We start from the raw sequence: 13739 nt of genomic DNA, 5'->3' as shown, positions 1-13739 counted from the left end.
CGACTACTGTGCCCAGATTTGGTCACCTCGGTTCCTTCTTGATGGGGAGGAGGTGGAGAGGATCCAGAGGCGAGTGACTAAGATGATAACAGGTCTATGGAATGAACCATATGAGAACAGGTTGAAGATTTGTGGGTTGCAGAAACTAGTTGATAGGCGGAGGAGGGGAGATATGATTGAGACATTCAAATTGCTAAAGGGATTCTATAGGATTAATTCAGAGGATATTTTTGAGATCAGGACTGGTGGTGGGAGAAGTAGGGGACACCTATGGAAGCTGGGCAAGAGTGTGGTTAGCAGGGGTGTTAGAGCTGGGTTCTTTACTTTTAGAGTGGTAAATGAGTGGAATAAGCTGCCAGAGTCTGTTGTGGGTGCTATGACGGTGAACGAGTTCAAGACAAGGTATGATAGATACTGTGAGAATGAAATCGCATAGTTGTGTGGACACGATGTTTAGGGCCTCCCTCGATGAGTCTAAGGACTCCTGGAGTCGCCCAAAATAATAATAATAATAATAATAATAAAACAATTCCTGATACTGTCTGATTTAAATATTGATATTATTTTCTAGAAACCCAGTGTTGTGATTTTTTACTTCTTTGATGTTGAATGATGATATTGCACACATTTACATGAAAATAAAGTTTCTCGCTATCACTGTGAATGCTTTTTAAGTGAGAAAACTTTGAAGTTTTCTCACTTGCTTATACTATCAATTATATATTTGGTTTAATCCTTTATCCAAGTGTAAGCAAACAAAGTTTGCGCCTGAAGTATTTTCAGGACTGGGGCAACTCGTGGGAAAGGTATAAGTTCTCATCACTTGCCTTAGTATCCCATAATGGAAAGCACAACTGGCATTAATGAGACCTCAATAAAGGTCGAAACAGGTCTGGGTATTGATCCTTCCCTCAATGCATAGCATTATATATGTCTGGAAGGAGATGTGCTTTGCATTATGGGATTCTAAGGCAAATGATGAGAACTTATACCACCTTTGCCACGAGTTGCCCCAGTCCTGAAAATACTTCAGGTGCAAACTTTGTCTGCTTACACTTGGATAAGTGTAATATCCAAGTGTAATTATATCTGTATAATTGGTAGCATAGCCAAGTGAAAAACCCTCCATCAACTTGCTTATACTATAAATTAAAGATGCCAAGAAATTATATTCTTGGTTTAATCCTTTAATGCAAATAAAAATTGCATGTGAAGTAACATCATGACTGAGCTACCTTGTATGTAGAGGCTAATGACCTCACATTGATTGCCTTCGTATTCTATCATGGATACCCTGACTGGATTCAACGTTTATTGAGGACTCATCAAAAAATATATATATATATTATTTGCTTACACTTAGATAAAGGATAAACCAAGAATATATTTTCTTGGCATATTTAATTTATGGTATAACCAAGTGAAAAAAAAACTTCCAAACATCTTTCTCTAATACAGAATATTTTAATAATAAGGTGTGACACCTTTTGACTACTTGTATATGGAAATATGACTTCTCAATTACTTCTTCAATCTTTGTATCACTTCTGGTTAGTAGCTCTTCCCATAATGCATAACATTATACATGTCTATAAGGATATGTGCATTGCATTATGAGATACTAAGGCAATGGGAAGTCTTTAGCCTCTATATGCAAGTAGTCCACTTGTGATGTTACTTCATATGCAACCAAGAACATAATTTCTTGGCATCTTTAATTTTTTACATAACCAAGTGAAAAAACTTTCAAACATCTTTTTCTAATCCAGAGTATTTTAGTAATAAATAAAAATGATTTCTGCATTACTTCAATCTTCGTATCACATCTGGATCTGGCTCCCACTGATGAGACCTGAATAAAGGTTGAAACTGGTCTGGGTAGTGGTCCTTCCCATAATACATAGCATCAAAAATGTCTGTAAGGATGTGTGCATTGCATTATGACATACTTAGGCAATTAATGTGAAGTCATTAACCTCTATATACAAGTAGTCCAGTCATGATGTTACCCTCACATATAAATTTTTATTTGCATTAAAGGATTAAACCAAGAATATAATTTCTTGGCATCTTTAATTTATAGTATAACCAAGTGAAAAAACTTTGAAACATCTTTCTCTATTCCAGAGTATTTTAGTATTAATTTGTGACATCTTTTGACTACTTGTACATGGAAATATGACTTCTGCATTACTTCAATCTTCATATCACTTCTGGATCTGGCTCCTACTGATGAGACCTCAATAAAGGTCGAAACCTTTCTGGGTAGTGGTCCTTCCCGTAATGCATAGTATTAAAAATGTCTGTAAGGATATGTGCACTGCATTATGTGATACTTAGGCAATTAATGTGAAGTCATTAACCTCTATATTCAAAACCCAGTCTTGATGTTACTTCATGTTTAAATTTTTATTTGCTTACACTTGGATAAGGATTAAACCAAGAATGTAATTTCTTGGAATTTTTTAATCTATTGTAATTCTTGTTGAAAGGCTTATATGCTGGTTAAACATGATAACTAATAATTAAGGAATTGACAGCGTACACTAGAAATATAAATTAAAAACAACTTTAATAAATACTTTCTGATATTTCGGCATCACGTTGCCATTTTCTTGGGAACTTAAAATAAAGAACAGGTGCACGCAAGTGCTACATAACAGCAAATGAGAAACGAAGCGAGGAAGCTACCGTTTCCTAAAGTCCTGATGGTGCCCCCCCCGGTAGGCTATATTGGTAATTATTGGCCTCTGGGCTGAAGTTCTTCTGATATATGTTTCCCAAATTTGGGGCAGTCTTATGCACCCAAATTTGTTGAGGTTTGGCATGTTCCTAAGGGCTGAGGCTGATTCCATGAATAGTCTTTCATATTTGAATTTGCTGTGGTGTATTACTGTGGCTTTCTTCCACCTTATTCTGTGGCGGGTATCCAGAGCATGGTCTGCAAGCCCAGAGTGGCTGTACTGGTGAAATTGGATGTAGTCCTTGTGTTCTGAGATTTGCTGTCCTGCCTGTTTGGCCAAAGCAGGACAATTTACAGCTGCAAGCGACCTGGTATACACCAGGTAGGTCTAAGGGAAGTGTTTGGTCTTTAGTGGAGCGGATAAGGGATGCCAATTTTCTGTATGGTCTGTAACAGGTGGTTGAGTCATGTTTTTTTTAGGATTTTGTTGATTTTTTCTGAGGTGCCTTGGATGTAGGGGATGGTTATGGATTTAGAGTAATCTTTTTTGTGAAGGTGGAGGGGGGAGGTGGGTTGTGGATAACTGGTTTAAGTGTTTTTTGGATTTTTTTGGGGGGTAGCCATTGGCTGAGAAAGTGTTAAGGATGTGATTTAATTCAGTGGTTAGGGCTTGATCATTTGAACAGATACGTTTTGCCCTGTTGAATAGTGTCTTAATAACTCCATATTGTTGTGAGGGGGGGGGGGTATTGTTGTTGAATGTATCTGCCTGTATGGGTGGGTTTTCTATAAACTGAGTAAACCAAGGTTCCATCAGGTTGGCAGGTAACTAGTGTGTCTAGGAAGGGGAGGCTATTGTTTTTCTCTTTTTCTAGGGTGAACTTAATTCTAGGGTGTTGGTTGTTTAAGTGTGTTAAGAAGGAGAGAAGTGTATCCAGGCCATGTCGCCAAATAGCGAACACGTCATCAACGTAGCGAAGCCATATGGTAGGTTTTTGTGGGACTGAGTTTAAGGCTTTCTCTTCAAAAGTCTCCATAAAGAAGTTGGCCAAAGGTGGTGAAGTGGTGAACCCATGGCTGTCCCCTCTATCTGTTTGTAGAATTTTTCCTGCCAAACGAAATAGCCTGAGTTCATTGTGAACTGAAATAAGGCTGAGATATCGGGAGGAAATTTAGCTTTGATTAGCTCTAAGGTTTCTTTGAGGTGGACATTTATGAATAAGGAAGAGATGTCAAAACTCACCATTATGTCATTATGTTGGAGTGTAAGATTTTCTATACTGGCAAAGCCTTGCAAAGGTGGAGCAAGCTACCAACACTCTTATCTCAGTATCTCCCATAATGCAAAACACATCTCCTTGTGGATATGTATAACGTTATGCATTAAGGGACGGGCACTACCCAGACTAGTTTCGACCTTTATTGAGGTCTCTTCAGCGGAAGCCAGGCCCAAGTGGAGATACCAGGCAGAAGCATTTACAAGGTCATCTCCTCCTATAGGAGCTGCCAAACAGTGCTACATTTTTATTAAATTAGTCTGGATTTAGAGAAAGATGTTGAAAGTTTATTTTTCACTTGGTCAGACTATAATAAATTTTTAGTTTAATCCTTTATCCAAGTGTGCAAATAACGTTTGCTCCTGAAAGTATCTTCAGGACTGGGGTAAAGTGGTACAACACTGGGCAACTCCTTCCCTTAATGCATAACATTATACATATCCGCAAGGAGATGTGTTTTGCATTGTAGGAGATACTGAGATAGGAGTGTTGGTATCTTGCTCCACCTTTGCAAGGAGTTGCCCGGTGTTGTACCACTTTACCCCAGTCCTGAAGATACTTTCAGGTGCAAACTTTGTTTGCACACACTTGGATAAAGGATTAAACTAAATTTATCATAGTTTGACCAAGTGAAAAATAAACTTTCAACAGTTTTCTACACTGGCTTTGAAGTGGGCTAAGTTTTTTATGTGTAATGGTGTATTGCCAGTATAGTGTGAGCGCTTTGGCTAAATACTTAGCTAGTTTGTGAGTGGGGTAATCAATGCCATCCACTATGGGACGTAATGGCACATTTTCTTTGTGTATTTTTGGGAGCCCATATATACGGGGGGGGGTCTAAAGTTATATGGTTTTAGTCTGTTAGTAATCTTCACAGGCCAAAAAGTAACCTTCTTAAGGAACCTATGGAGTTTTCTAATTTGTGAGTTGGTGGGATTGTATTCAATGGGGAGGTAAGTAGCTCAATCTAATAGTATAGCCTTAAGCTTACCTGTGTAGTCATTATGATTAAGTACCACAATGGCGTTACCCTTATCTGCTTTGGTGATAACTATTTCTTTGTTTTGCTTCAATTCTTGTAGTGACTTGTATTCACTAATGGATATGTTGGTTTTTGGTGGTTTTGCTTTTGTGAGAACACAGGCTACATCCAATCTAATATCGTTGGCGATGTGGTTTGGAAGGTGGCGAATCCCGCGTTCAATCTGGATCATGAATTCCTTGGCCGGTAATTTACTAGAAGCAGTGGCGAAGTTGTGACTACAGACAGAGTATTGAGTGCTTAAGACTTCAAGGTAACTGACGAAAGGTTAACTACAGCAGCGCTTCACAAATTGTGGGCACGGCCCCCTTAGGGGCCGTAGGTTTTGTTGGAGGGGGGCCATGAAATAATGAAAACAAATTTAAAATGTTTAAAGACTAAGTATATTTTTTTATTTTAAAAGAAACGTATTTAACTTTTATTATTTCTTTTTTGTTATTTTTTATATTTTAAAGGAAAAATTTACACATTGGTGTTGGTTCACAAACTTTGCTTCCTGTGTATTTTGGTGCTTAACGAATATTAGTAAATATTGCTTATTCATATGTTTCATTTCAAAGCAGTGGTTAATTGTATTTACTTCGAATGCTCTCCAGGGAAGTTCCAAATCTTTCTGTCCCTTTCATAACGCGTTCGTAATCAGGGACTATTGATATTGACTTTATATACATATCAAAACTCATTTTATATTATCACTGTCATCCGAGCTAGTTTTCTGTTACCAATAAAAGTTTCGCATATACTTCACACATGAAAAAAAGCTTAAACAAGTTCATGTGGGGATATAGTAACTCGCTTGCAGTGGTAAACAACACGCCCTCCCTAAGAGCCACTATACTGCAGAGGCAATAAAAATAAGTACTTTTATTATGCCAGTGAATAAGGTATGAGGAGTCTGTGTAATATATTTCTCAACAAATAGTGCAATTAGAGACAACTGGGATAAAAACACACTAATTAATGAATCACATGTCCCCTTATACAGAAACTATGCTGTATAGACTGAAACAAAACCATATGTTGCATGGGCAAACACAGTATCTAACTAAAAACTATTGTTATTAATTAGATGTATGTGAGTTTGATTTCCCAAGGCAGCAATAAAATTCAACCGAACGTGTTAAAATTCGTAAAAGTGTTAAAACTAAGTAATATATATATATATATATATAAAAAAAAAAAAATCAGCTAACGCCTTTTTATTCCCGTATATACGGGAGTAGGCGAGGCCATTTTAGCCCTATCTAACTTTTGGAGACTGAGTGGGCAGTTCAATCTCCACTGGTACCCAATCAGAGACAGATGGCCCAAGGCTATCACTAATTAAGCGGTACGCAGTGAAGAGAGACGGCTCAAATGTGCCGCCATCTCGTGGTCCCTAACCGTAACACAAATATTTAATGTCTGAAATAATGTGGGTTCTACGGTCGATTTTCTTGAGTTTACAGTACGAAAAACCCGAGTTTCTGGGAGGAAAAACCTGCTTGCCCGTGCCAGAGATCGACTAACTCGGGAACCGGTCGAAAAAAGGCTTAGAAAAATTTCCTCTAGTCGCCGACTAGACTCGAAACCAAGACTTCCTTCGTGCGGCCAAGCGCGGTGGTATGCAAACGCCACATCCACTGAGCTGCACATTATATATATATATATATATATATATATATAATATGAATGTTATGGCAGTTTCACATATGGAATTCGGATGAAGAGAGTTAGCATTTCAACTCAATTGTCAGCTATGCTTTTATCCTTCGGTTGCGCGATCTTTTGTTAATACCGCACCAATCATATGCACGTTTTAATAAACAGACTGCCTTTGCTGTCTGTTTCGCGTTAGGCTTAATTACCGTAAAAGGAGAAAAGTCACAAAAGTGAAAAATGTTCCTGGTCCGGGGGATTCCCTTATTCAGGTAATATTCACTAATTTCATGTTATCAGTCTGTGGTGTGCCAGTATTGGTAAGTGGTGATATTATTTGATCTATTCTACGTTAAAAAATTTAACCCTGAGATGGATAAGTGGTTGGTAAAAAATTAAAAAAAATAAAAAAATCCCGCAAACAATCAGAAGAAGGAGAAACAGACTATAAAAAAAAAAAGGACAGTATTTTACCAGAATAGCCCGCATCGTCTTCAGAACCAAATGGTAAGAGGCAAAAAATGTAATATATGCATTTGATTTTTGCAATATTCGCTGTGTATGTTTTGTATTGAATATAAATACAATAAATATTATAATAATATATCTCTATTACGATTTTTTTTTCGAGGGGGGGGGGGCCGTGAAATATTTTAATTTTTGCAAAGGGGGCCTTGACATCCAGAAGTTTGGGAAGCACTGAACTACAGTGTTGGTTTGTAGTTTTTGTTTGGACGTCGAGTTCTTTTTTAGTTTATCAAACTTGTTGATATGTCGACTCCATATTCGTCCAATTTCTTTATTTGCCACAGTACATGAGATGTCATGTAGAATTGACCAAAGTTCGTGATTAAGTGCATTTGAAAGCTCATCCTCTAGTGCTAAAATAGCTCTGTTTATGTCGGCTAGGGAACCGCGTGTAGCGGTAATTTGCTCCCAAAGTAAAGCCTGGCTTGCCCGGTTGTAGATACGGAGAGCTTTCTAACAGACCAAAACCATATAACTCTAGACCCCCCTCCCTGTATATATGGACTCCCAAAAATACACAAAGAAAATGTGCCATTATGTCCCATAGTGGATGGCATTGATGATGGCATTAACAAAGGTGTCAGAACAAGGTTTTTTGCCTGGAGGGTGGTGAATGAGTGGAATTCATTGCCTGACTTAGTTGTGAGCTCTTCGTCTGTAAATGAATTCAAGAAGAGATATGACAGATATTGTTTTGCTAGTTTGGGTCTCCTGCGATGAGTCTACTGACTCCATGGAGATACCCGTAATAATAATAATAATCATACATGTTCGCAAGGAGATGTGCGCTTTGTATTATGTGAGATACTAAGGAACGTGATCAAAGCTTACTTCACCTTTACCACGAGTTGCCTCAGACCTGAAAATACTTCAGGCATAAACTTGACTTACCTGCTTGTTTGCTTACTTGGGGAAAAGGATTAAAACCAAGTTTATAAAATTACTTGGCATCTTTAACATAAATGATGTTTTTTTTTAATACTTTTGATAGAACATCTCTTTGTATATTTTTTTTTTCTTCACAGAAATTATAAGTATAGTGCTTGAGAATGCTGAAATATTTACAATTAGCCATGCTGTTTGGCCAAGTAAATGTGCTCTACAGCCAATAGAAAGTGTGTATTTTGATCTCACTGTATCATGGATCTTTGCGAAATTCTTTATGTGGTTGACAGTTTTTGTTATCAGTATCACCACCACCTTCCTGCTAGTTGAAGTTTTAAAGTAGATTGAGTAAATACCCTTTGGTCTCCAGAGCAGGAATCTTTTAGCTTACTTGCAACATTAAATATGCTGTAGGCTGTCAATCTGTTTTTGGATGGGATCGACAAAAAAATAAAATAAATTTACTACATTATAAAAATTGTTTAATTTTTTGACAAGCATGCATATGTGATTCACACTAGCTTTCCTTCCTTCTTTTATATGTCATTGGAATATTTACTTCATAGATTTGATGGTGAATGTTGAGTATTTAAAAGAATAGCATTTATCCTTTGATCAGAAATATTTTAATTTAAATCATATCAAGATTAAAGGATTATTTACAACTGAAGTGACATTAGCCAATTCTCAGACAGGTTTTTTTTTTTTTTTTTAACCTGCAGAACAGACAGATTGGCTTGGGTTTATATAAAATTATAGATTATAGATAGTTCACCAAGACCTTAGCTTCTGCCTTGACACTAATGCTAATGTCCAGCTGTGCGTGCGTGTGTGTGTTGTTTCCACAATTTAAGTCTTGATGTCTTCTACATGAAACTTTCTGATAGAGTTTTGTTGCAGAACTATTAACTTTTGATATAATTATAAATGTAAGTCAGGTCAGGCATACTCATTACATTATTGCATATATTTGTTTGTAACTGAACAATAAATAAGTAAAAAGCAGTTACATAAAATGTGACAGTTCCTTTCTTGTTCATTGTTCTATTATTAAAAGTTAAATCTGTTTGATGGTTGATGAAGTAAGTTTTATTCCTGAGAGCTTTATCTTTAATTTTTCTAATATGTGTTTATTATCTTTTGTTTTAGAGGCCACTGCAATGCATTACACATCTGGAATTGTTTACAAATTTAAATGCTTTAATAGAGTAAGTATGTGTAAAAACATAAATATACACACTCAGAATCATTGCTTTTTCAGAGCCATTAACTCATGATGCATTATTATATCATGAAATTATTGAATTATCTCCTCTTCTTATTTGCCAGTCAGTATATCATAAATGTCAAATGTATTTTTTTAGACATACCTTCCTCATTTGACTCTTTCTTTTGCTTTTCTAATCACTACAGTTTTACTCCTACTTTTTTTCTGTATTATTTAAATACTTTGTAAAGAATAGTGAAATTATGCTTTGTCATTCATTTCTAAGAAAAATTTCTGTAAGTCAATTCATAGTATACTGAATTCTCCAAAGCAGCTTGCTGTGTCATGTATTTGAACTGACTGAAAATTTTTTTGTATCTCTGAATGCATTAATTCCAACTACATAAGGTGCAATTTTAATATAATATTATATTTGTATTATTATATTCATTGTTATGTTATTTTTGATTAATAGATGAATTAAAAATGCCTGAAGATTGGGCTGCTAAAATAGACAGACAAAAATATAAACAATAAGCACAGTTCACAAAATCTCAAATAGTGTGTGTTCATTAACCGTATTATTAATCGCATAAGCATGAGCATAGTAGTTACAATTAATTAAATGGATGATGCATCTTTACATTCATTGCAATAAAAGATGTAAAAGAAGATATGCAGTACTCTCAAAATCAAAACTTAAAACTCATCCAGAGACAGTAGAAGCAGTCTCTTGCAATATCCATTCTAGGATTCCTATCAAACAAAATATTAATGAACTACATTTACAAATACTAAAATAATTTTGATTTCTTGTAATTTTTACCTTTGTGTTTCATATATATATGTACCCATCAACATGTAAGGGTGTGGCTTTGTCTCTTCTTTGAAGTTAATAGTATTAATTATGGATGACTATGTTACAAATATATAAAAAAGAAAGAAAAAATAATGTTTAATATGATATATTCTAATGAAATACATGGAACATGTGCTGCAGATGTAAACAAACAATTTCTTAACAGAAAGTAATAACATATAATGGACATTATATATTCATTCTGATCGTATAGTTAGATTAAAATTTTCCTGAGAGCTAATGAGAATATAACCTTCAGTAATGGAGTTGCTTTGGTTTGCACTAGTGCTGTCATCAACAATTTTCCTCCAAATTAGTCTGTTACTTATCATCACTCCCAATATTGTTGCATTTAATATTTTGTTCTTCTAAGACACTTTTGAGTGAATCAATGTACCTAGATTGATTCACTTAGTCTCCCTCTGGTTCTCTTTCCTGCAATCAAACACTGCTATCCTAATCTTCCCTCTCCCATTCTGTTTAAATGGCCTACCTCCTTAGATTAGTCTTCCTTACACATTCTTGAATGCTAACAATGTCAAGTTCCTTTCTAATATCTTCATTTTTAATATGATGTCTGTTCAGTTTTTCTCAGAACCCTCATATCTGTAGTTTCTAGTCTTTGATCAAGTGCTTTATTTCTAACCCAACTTGGCCACTATAATAGCTTACTTATTCTGTTGGCTATTTCCAAATTTAATTCACCATCTCCACTAAAAACTGTGGCTAAATAACTGAAATATTTTAATTGTTCTATCATTTCACCATTGTGAGAATGCAGCTGAAGTTTTCTGTGTGTTCATACTTTTGGTCTTATTGCTGATTTTCATGCCAAATTTGTTACCGCCGTTATTCAGTTTAGTTAGAGAATCCTATAGACTTGCACTGGATGCAAGTCTATAGGATTCTCTAACTCACAAAGATATAACTGTCAACAATGATATAATCAAGAACACTTTTATTTCTTGCATCTTCTCTCTCTGTTTAGGAATAAACATTATCTACATAAAGCATGGAACTAGGTTTGATATATCTGATTATAATATCATGTTTAATCCCACTTTCTTTCATAATGCAATCCATATAGATGATGAATAAGAGCAGAGATAATGTGCATCATCTTACCACTGATTTTATATCCCACAATCTTCCTGTATTTACTTCAATTGTAAGTTGTAAGTCATATATAAGACTTCAAGTATAAGACTTACAACTGAAATATAGACTGTGTATTGTTCTGTATAATTTTCCATTTATCCCTTATAATTGTAGTGTTTTGAAAAGCTTTTCTCTGGATGCCTTGTCATTGGTGGTGGCTTGTCCATAACAGTATAAAATGAAAGTTCCTGTTTTATTATCTCTGTTCTTAAATGTTTATATATTTATCTAAAAACTGTTATTTTCTTGTTTGTAATACAATACCACTCGATAGTATTTTATATAATTCATTTCATAGCAGTAGTTGTATTTTGCAATAAGCAATGTGCTGTGCAGGCAAGGGCTACTATCTGTACTGGCTAGTATACTCAACACTGGAGCTGCATTCAATGCAGACTGCACCAAATAGCTACCTAGTGGGGATAACGTAGTGGGGGGGGTAATGCATGATTTACGTGCAGTTTGGGGTGGTAGCATTGCAGCTCAAGATATATTGCTACTACATGCGCACAAACAACACAAATTAACATCGTTTTCGTTAACATAGGTAAATATTGTGCATTTACTAGCATTTAATTTATATCTATGTAGAAATGAACAAAGAGAAGAATTCTGTTAAATATTGGCAAAATACAAAATTTTCATGCCTGGAACTGCAGGAAAAACTTGAAATTAAAGTTTTGGGGCATCTTACACATGATTTTTAAACATTTCTCCGACCTCAAAAAGTAGAACACAGAGTTATATATCAAAATTTAACTCGGGTATTTATAACAAGCATAATTGGCTCACAGGTTGTACAGAGAAAAATGCTTTCCTTTGTTTTCATGCCTTTTGTTTGGAGGTGATTCATCATGGAGTAACAGGAGTAACAGATTTAAAACATTTAAGTGAAAAAATTAAAAAACATGAGAAATGTGCTGAACATCTAAAAAATGTATGTAATCTTGGAATGTTAGGGATAGTTAATATTGAAACACAATTAAATGAAACTTATAGGAAATAAATAAATGTAATAAAAACGTGAAAAAGAATAAAAACTCTTTTTAGGAAATTCTGGCACAAAATCGACTTATTGCTTTAGCGATGTTAAGTATAGAGAAAAACATGATTACAAATATGACAAATTTTTCATCTTGAAAGTTATATTTGGTCTTTACTAACTATAATTAACACAAAACAGATATTTGGATTATAAGACTATAGGTTTAATACACATGTACAAATTCATCAACTAGTTTCGTTAGCAAAACTGACTAGATTTGTCAAGACTAAACAATGAAAAAACTAATAAATGCAAAAAAATGGAGAAATATAGTAACAGTTTACAATGGTTAGACAACAAAATTGGAAGGCACTGCGTGACATAGTATACGTGAAGCGAGATACTTCAGTCATTATTATAAATATGCGTTACACAGTTTTTGGCGTACTGCAATTCTGCTAAACTTAATGAGTTAATAAGATTTTTCTATATATCCTTTAATATTACTCCTTGGTTTCTATTAAGGTTGCTTCCTGTTCATAGGACCTCTGCAGCTTCTTTAAATATTCGACATCTGTAATCTTCCTCCAAATATGGCATTGAGCTGTTATCCCAATCTATAGCGTGGTTTGAAGTTGAGAAGTGATGCGCCAAACCTGAGGTGTCTGTTCTGTTATGATTAACATCTCTGACATGTTTCTTCTGTCTAATTTCTAAGCTTCTTGAAGTTTGACCTATGTAGGATAGTCCACACGTATAAGGTATGCTGTAAACACCTGCATATTTGAAAAAAGATACACTGTCTTTAGGTGATCAGAGTGGTGTTTAAACCGACCGCTACCACTAGACAGTTTTTAAGATCCTCTATAATTAACTATAATTGCAGTTATAAAATTCTTTGTAAAAGAAGGTTTAATGCCAAAAGAAATTCATTCAAAGTTTATAAAAGTTTATGGGCACTCTTCTCCTTCATTTTCGACAATTAAGAAATGGGCTGCCGAGTTTAAATGTGATTGTATTAACCTTGAAGATGATCCACGTGAAGGACATCCAAAAAGTGTAACAACATCAGAAATCATTGATCAAGTGCACGATATGGTATTGGATGACTGGCGAGTCAAAGTGCATGAAATTGCTGAGACTATAGGCATTTCAAAAGAACGTGTAGGATATAATTTGGGTGAAGAATTGCAAATGAAAAAGCTTTGTGCAAGATGGGTACCTCACTTGCTCACAACAGATCAAAAATGCACTCGCATGAAAATCTCTGAATAGTGTTGGAGTTTTTAACAAGAATAAAATTGATTTCGCATGTTGATTTATTACTATGGATGAGACTTGGATTCACCATTACACATCAGAATCCAAACAGCAGTCAAAACAGTGGACAGAAGCCGGTTGTTCAGTGCCAAAGAAGACAAAGTCAGTTCCATCAGCAGGAAAGGTTATGGCATCGGTGTTTTGGGATTCTAAAGGC

The 13739-nt window shown here is 35.2% G+C and overlaps 1 protein-coding gene across 3 annotated transcripts in view; it reads left to right on the top strand.

Annotated features, from left to right (window-relative positions):
* Window positions 1-13739, top strand: part of LOC150096721 (uncharacterized protein KIAA2013 homolog) — a 401644-nt gene that overhangs the window by 158315 nt on the left and 229590 nt on the right. For all 3 annotated transcript variants that reach the window (XM_090407839.1, XM_090407838.1, XM_090407840.1), the window contains exon 6: window positions 9203-9261. In XM_090407839.1, the coding sequence (XP_090263965.1) occupies window positions 9203-9261 (59 nt within the window). The remainder of the gene's footprint in view (window positions 1-9202; window positions 9262-13739) is intronic.

This window comes from Typopeltis vanoorti, chromosome 18 (genome assembly GCF_054136105.1).
Source record: "Typopeltis vanoorti isolate ZY-2024b chromosome 18, IOZ_Tvanoo_1.0, whole genome shotgun sequence".
Lineage (NCBI taxonomy): Eukaryota > Metazoa > Arthropoda > Arachnida > Uropygi > Thelyphonidae > Typopeltis > Typopeltis vanoorti.
Note: the sequence above shows the minus strand (reverse complement) of the source record. Positions and strands in the feature narration are given on the sequence as shown.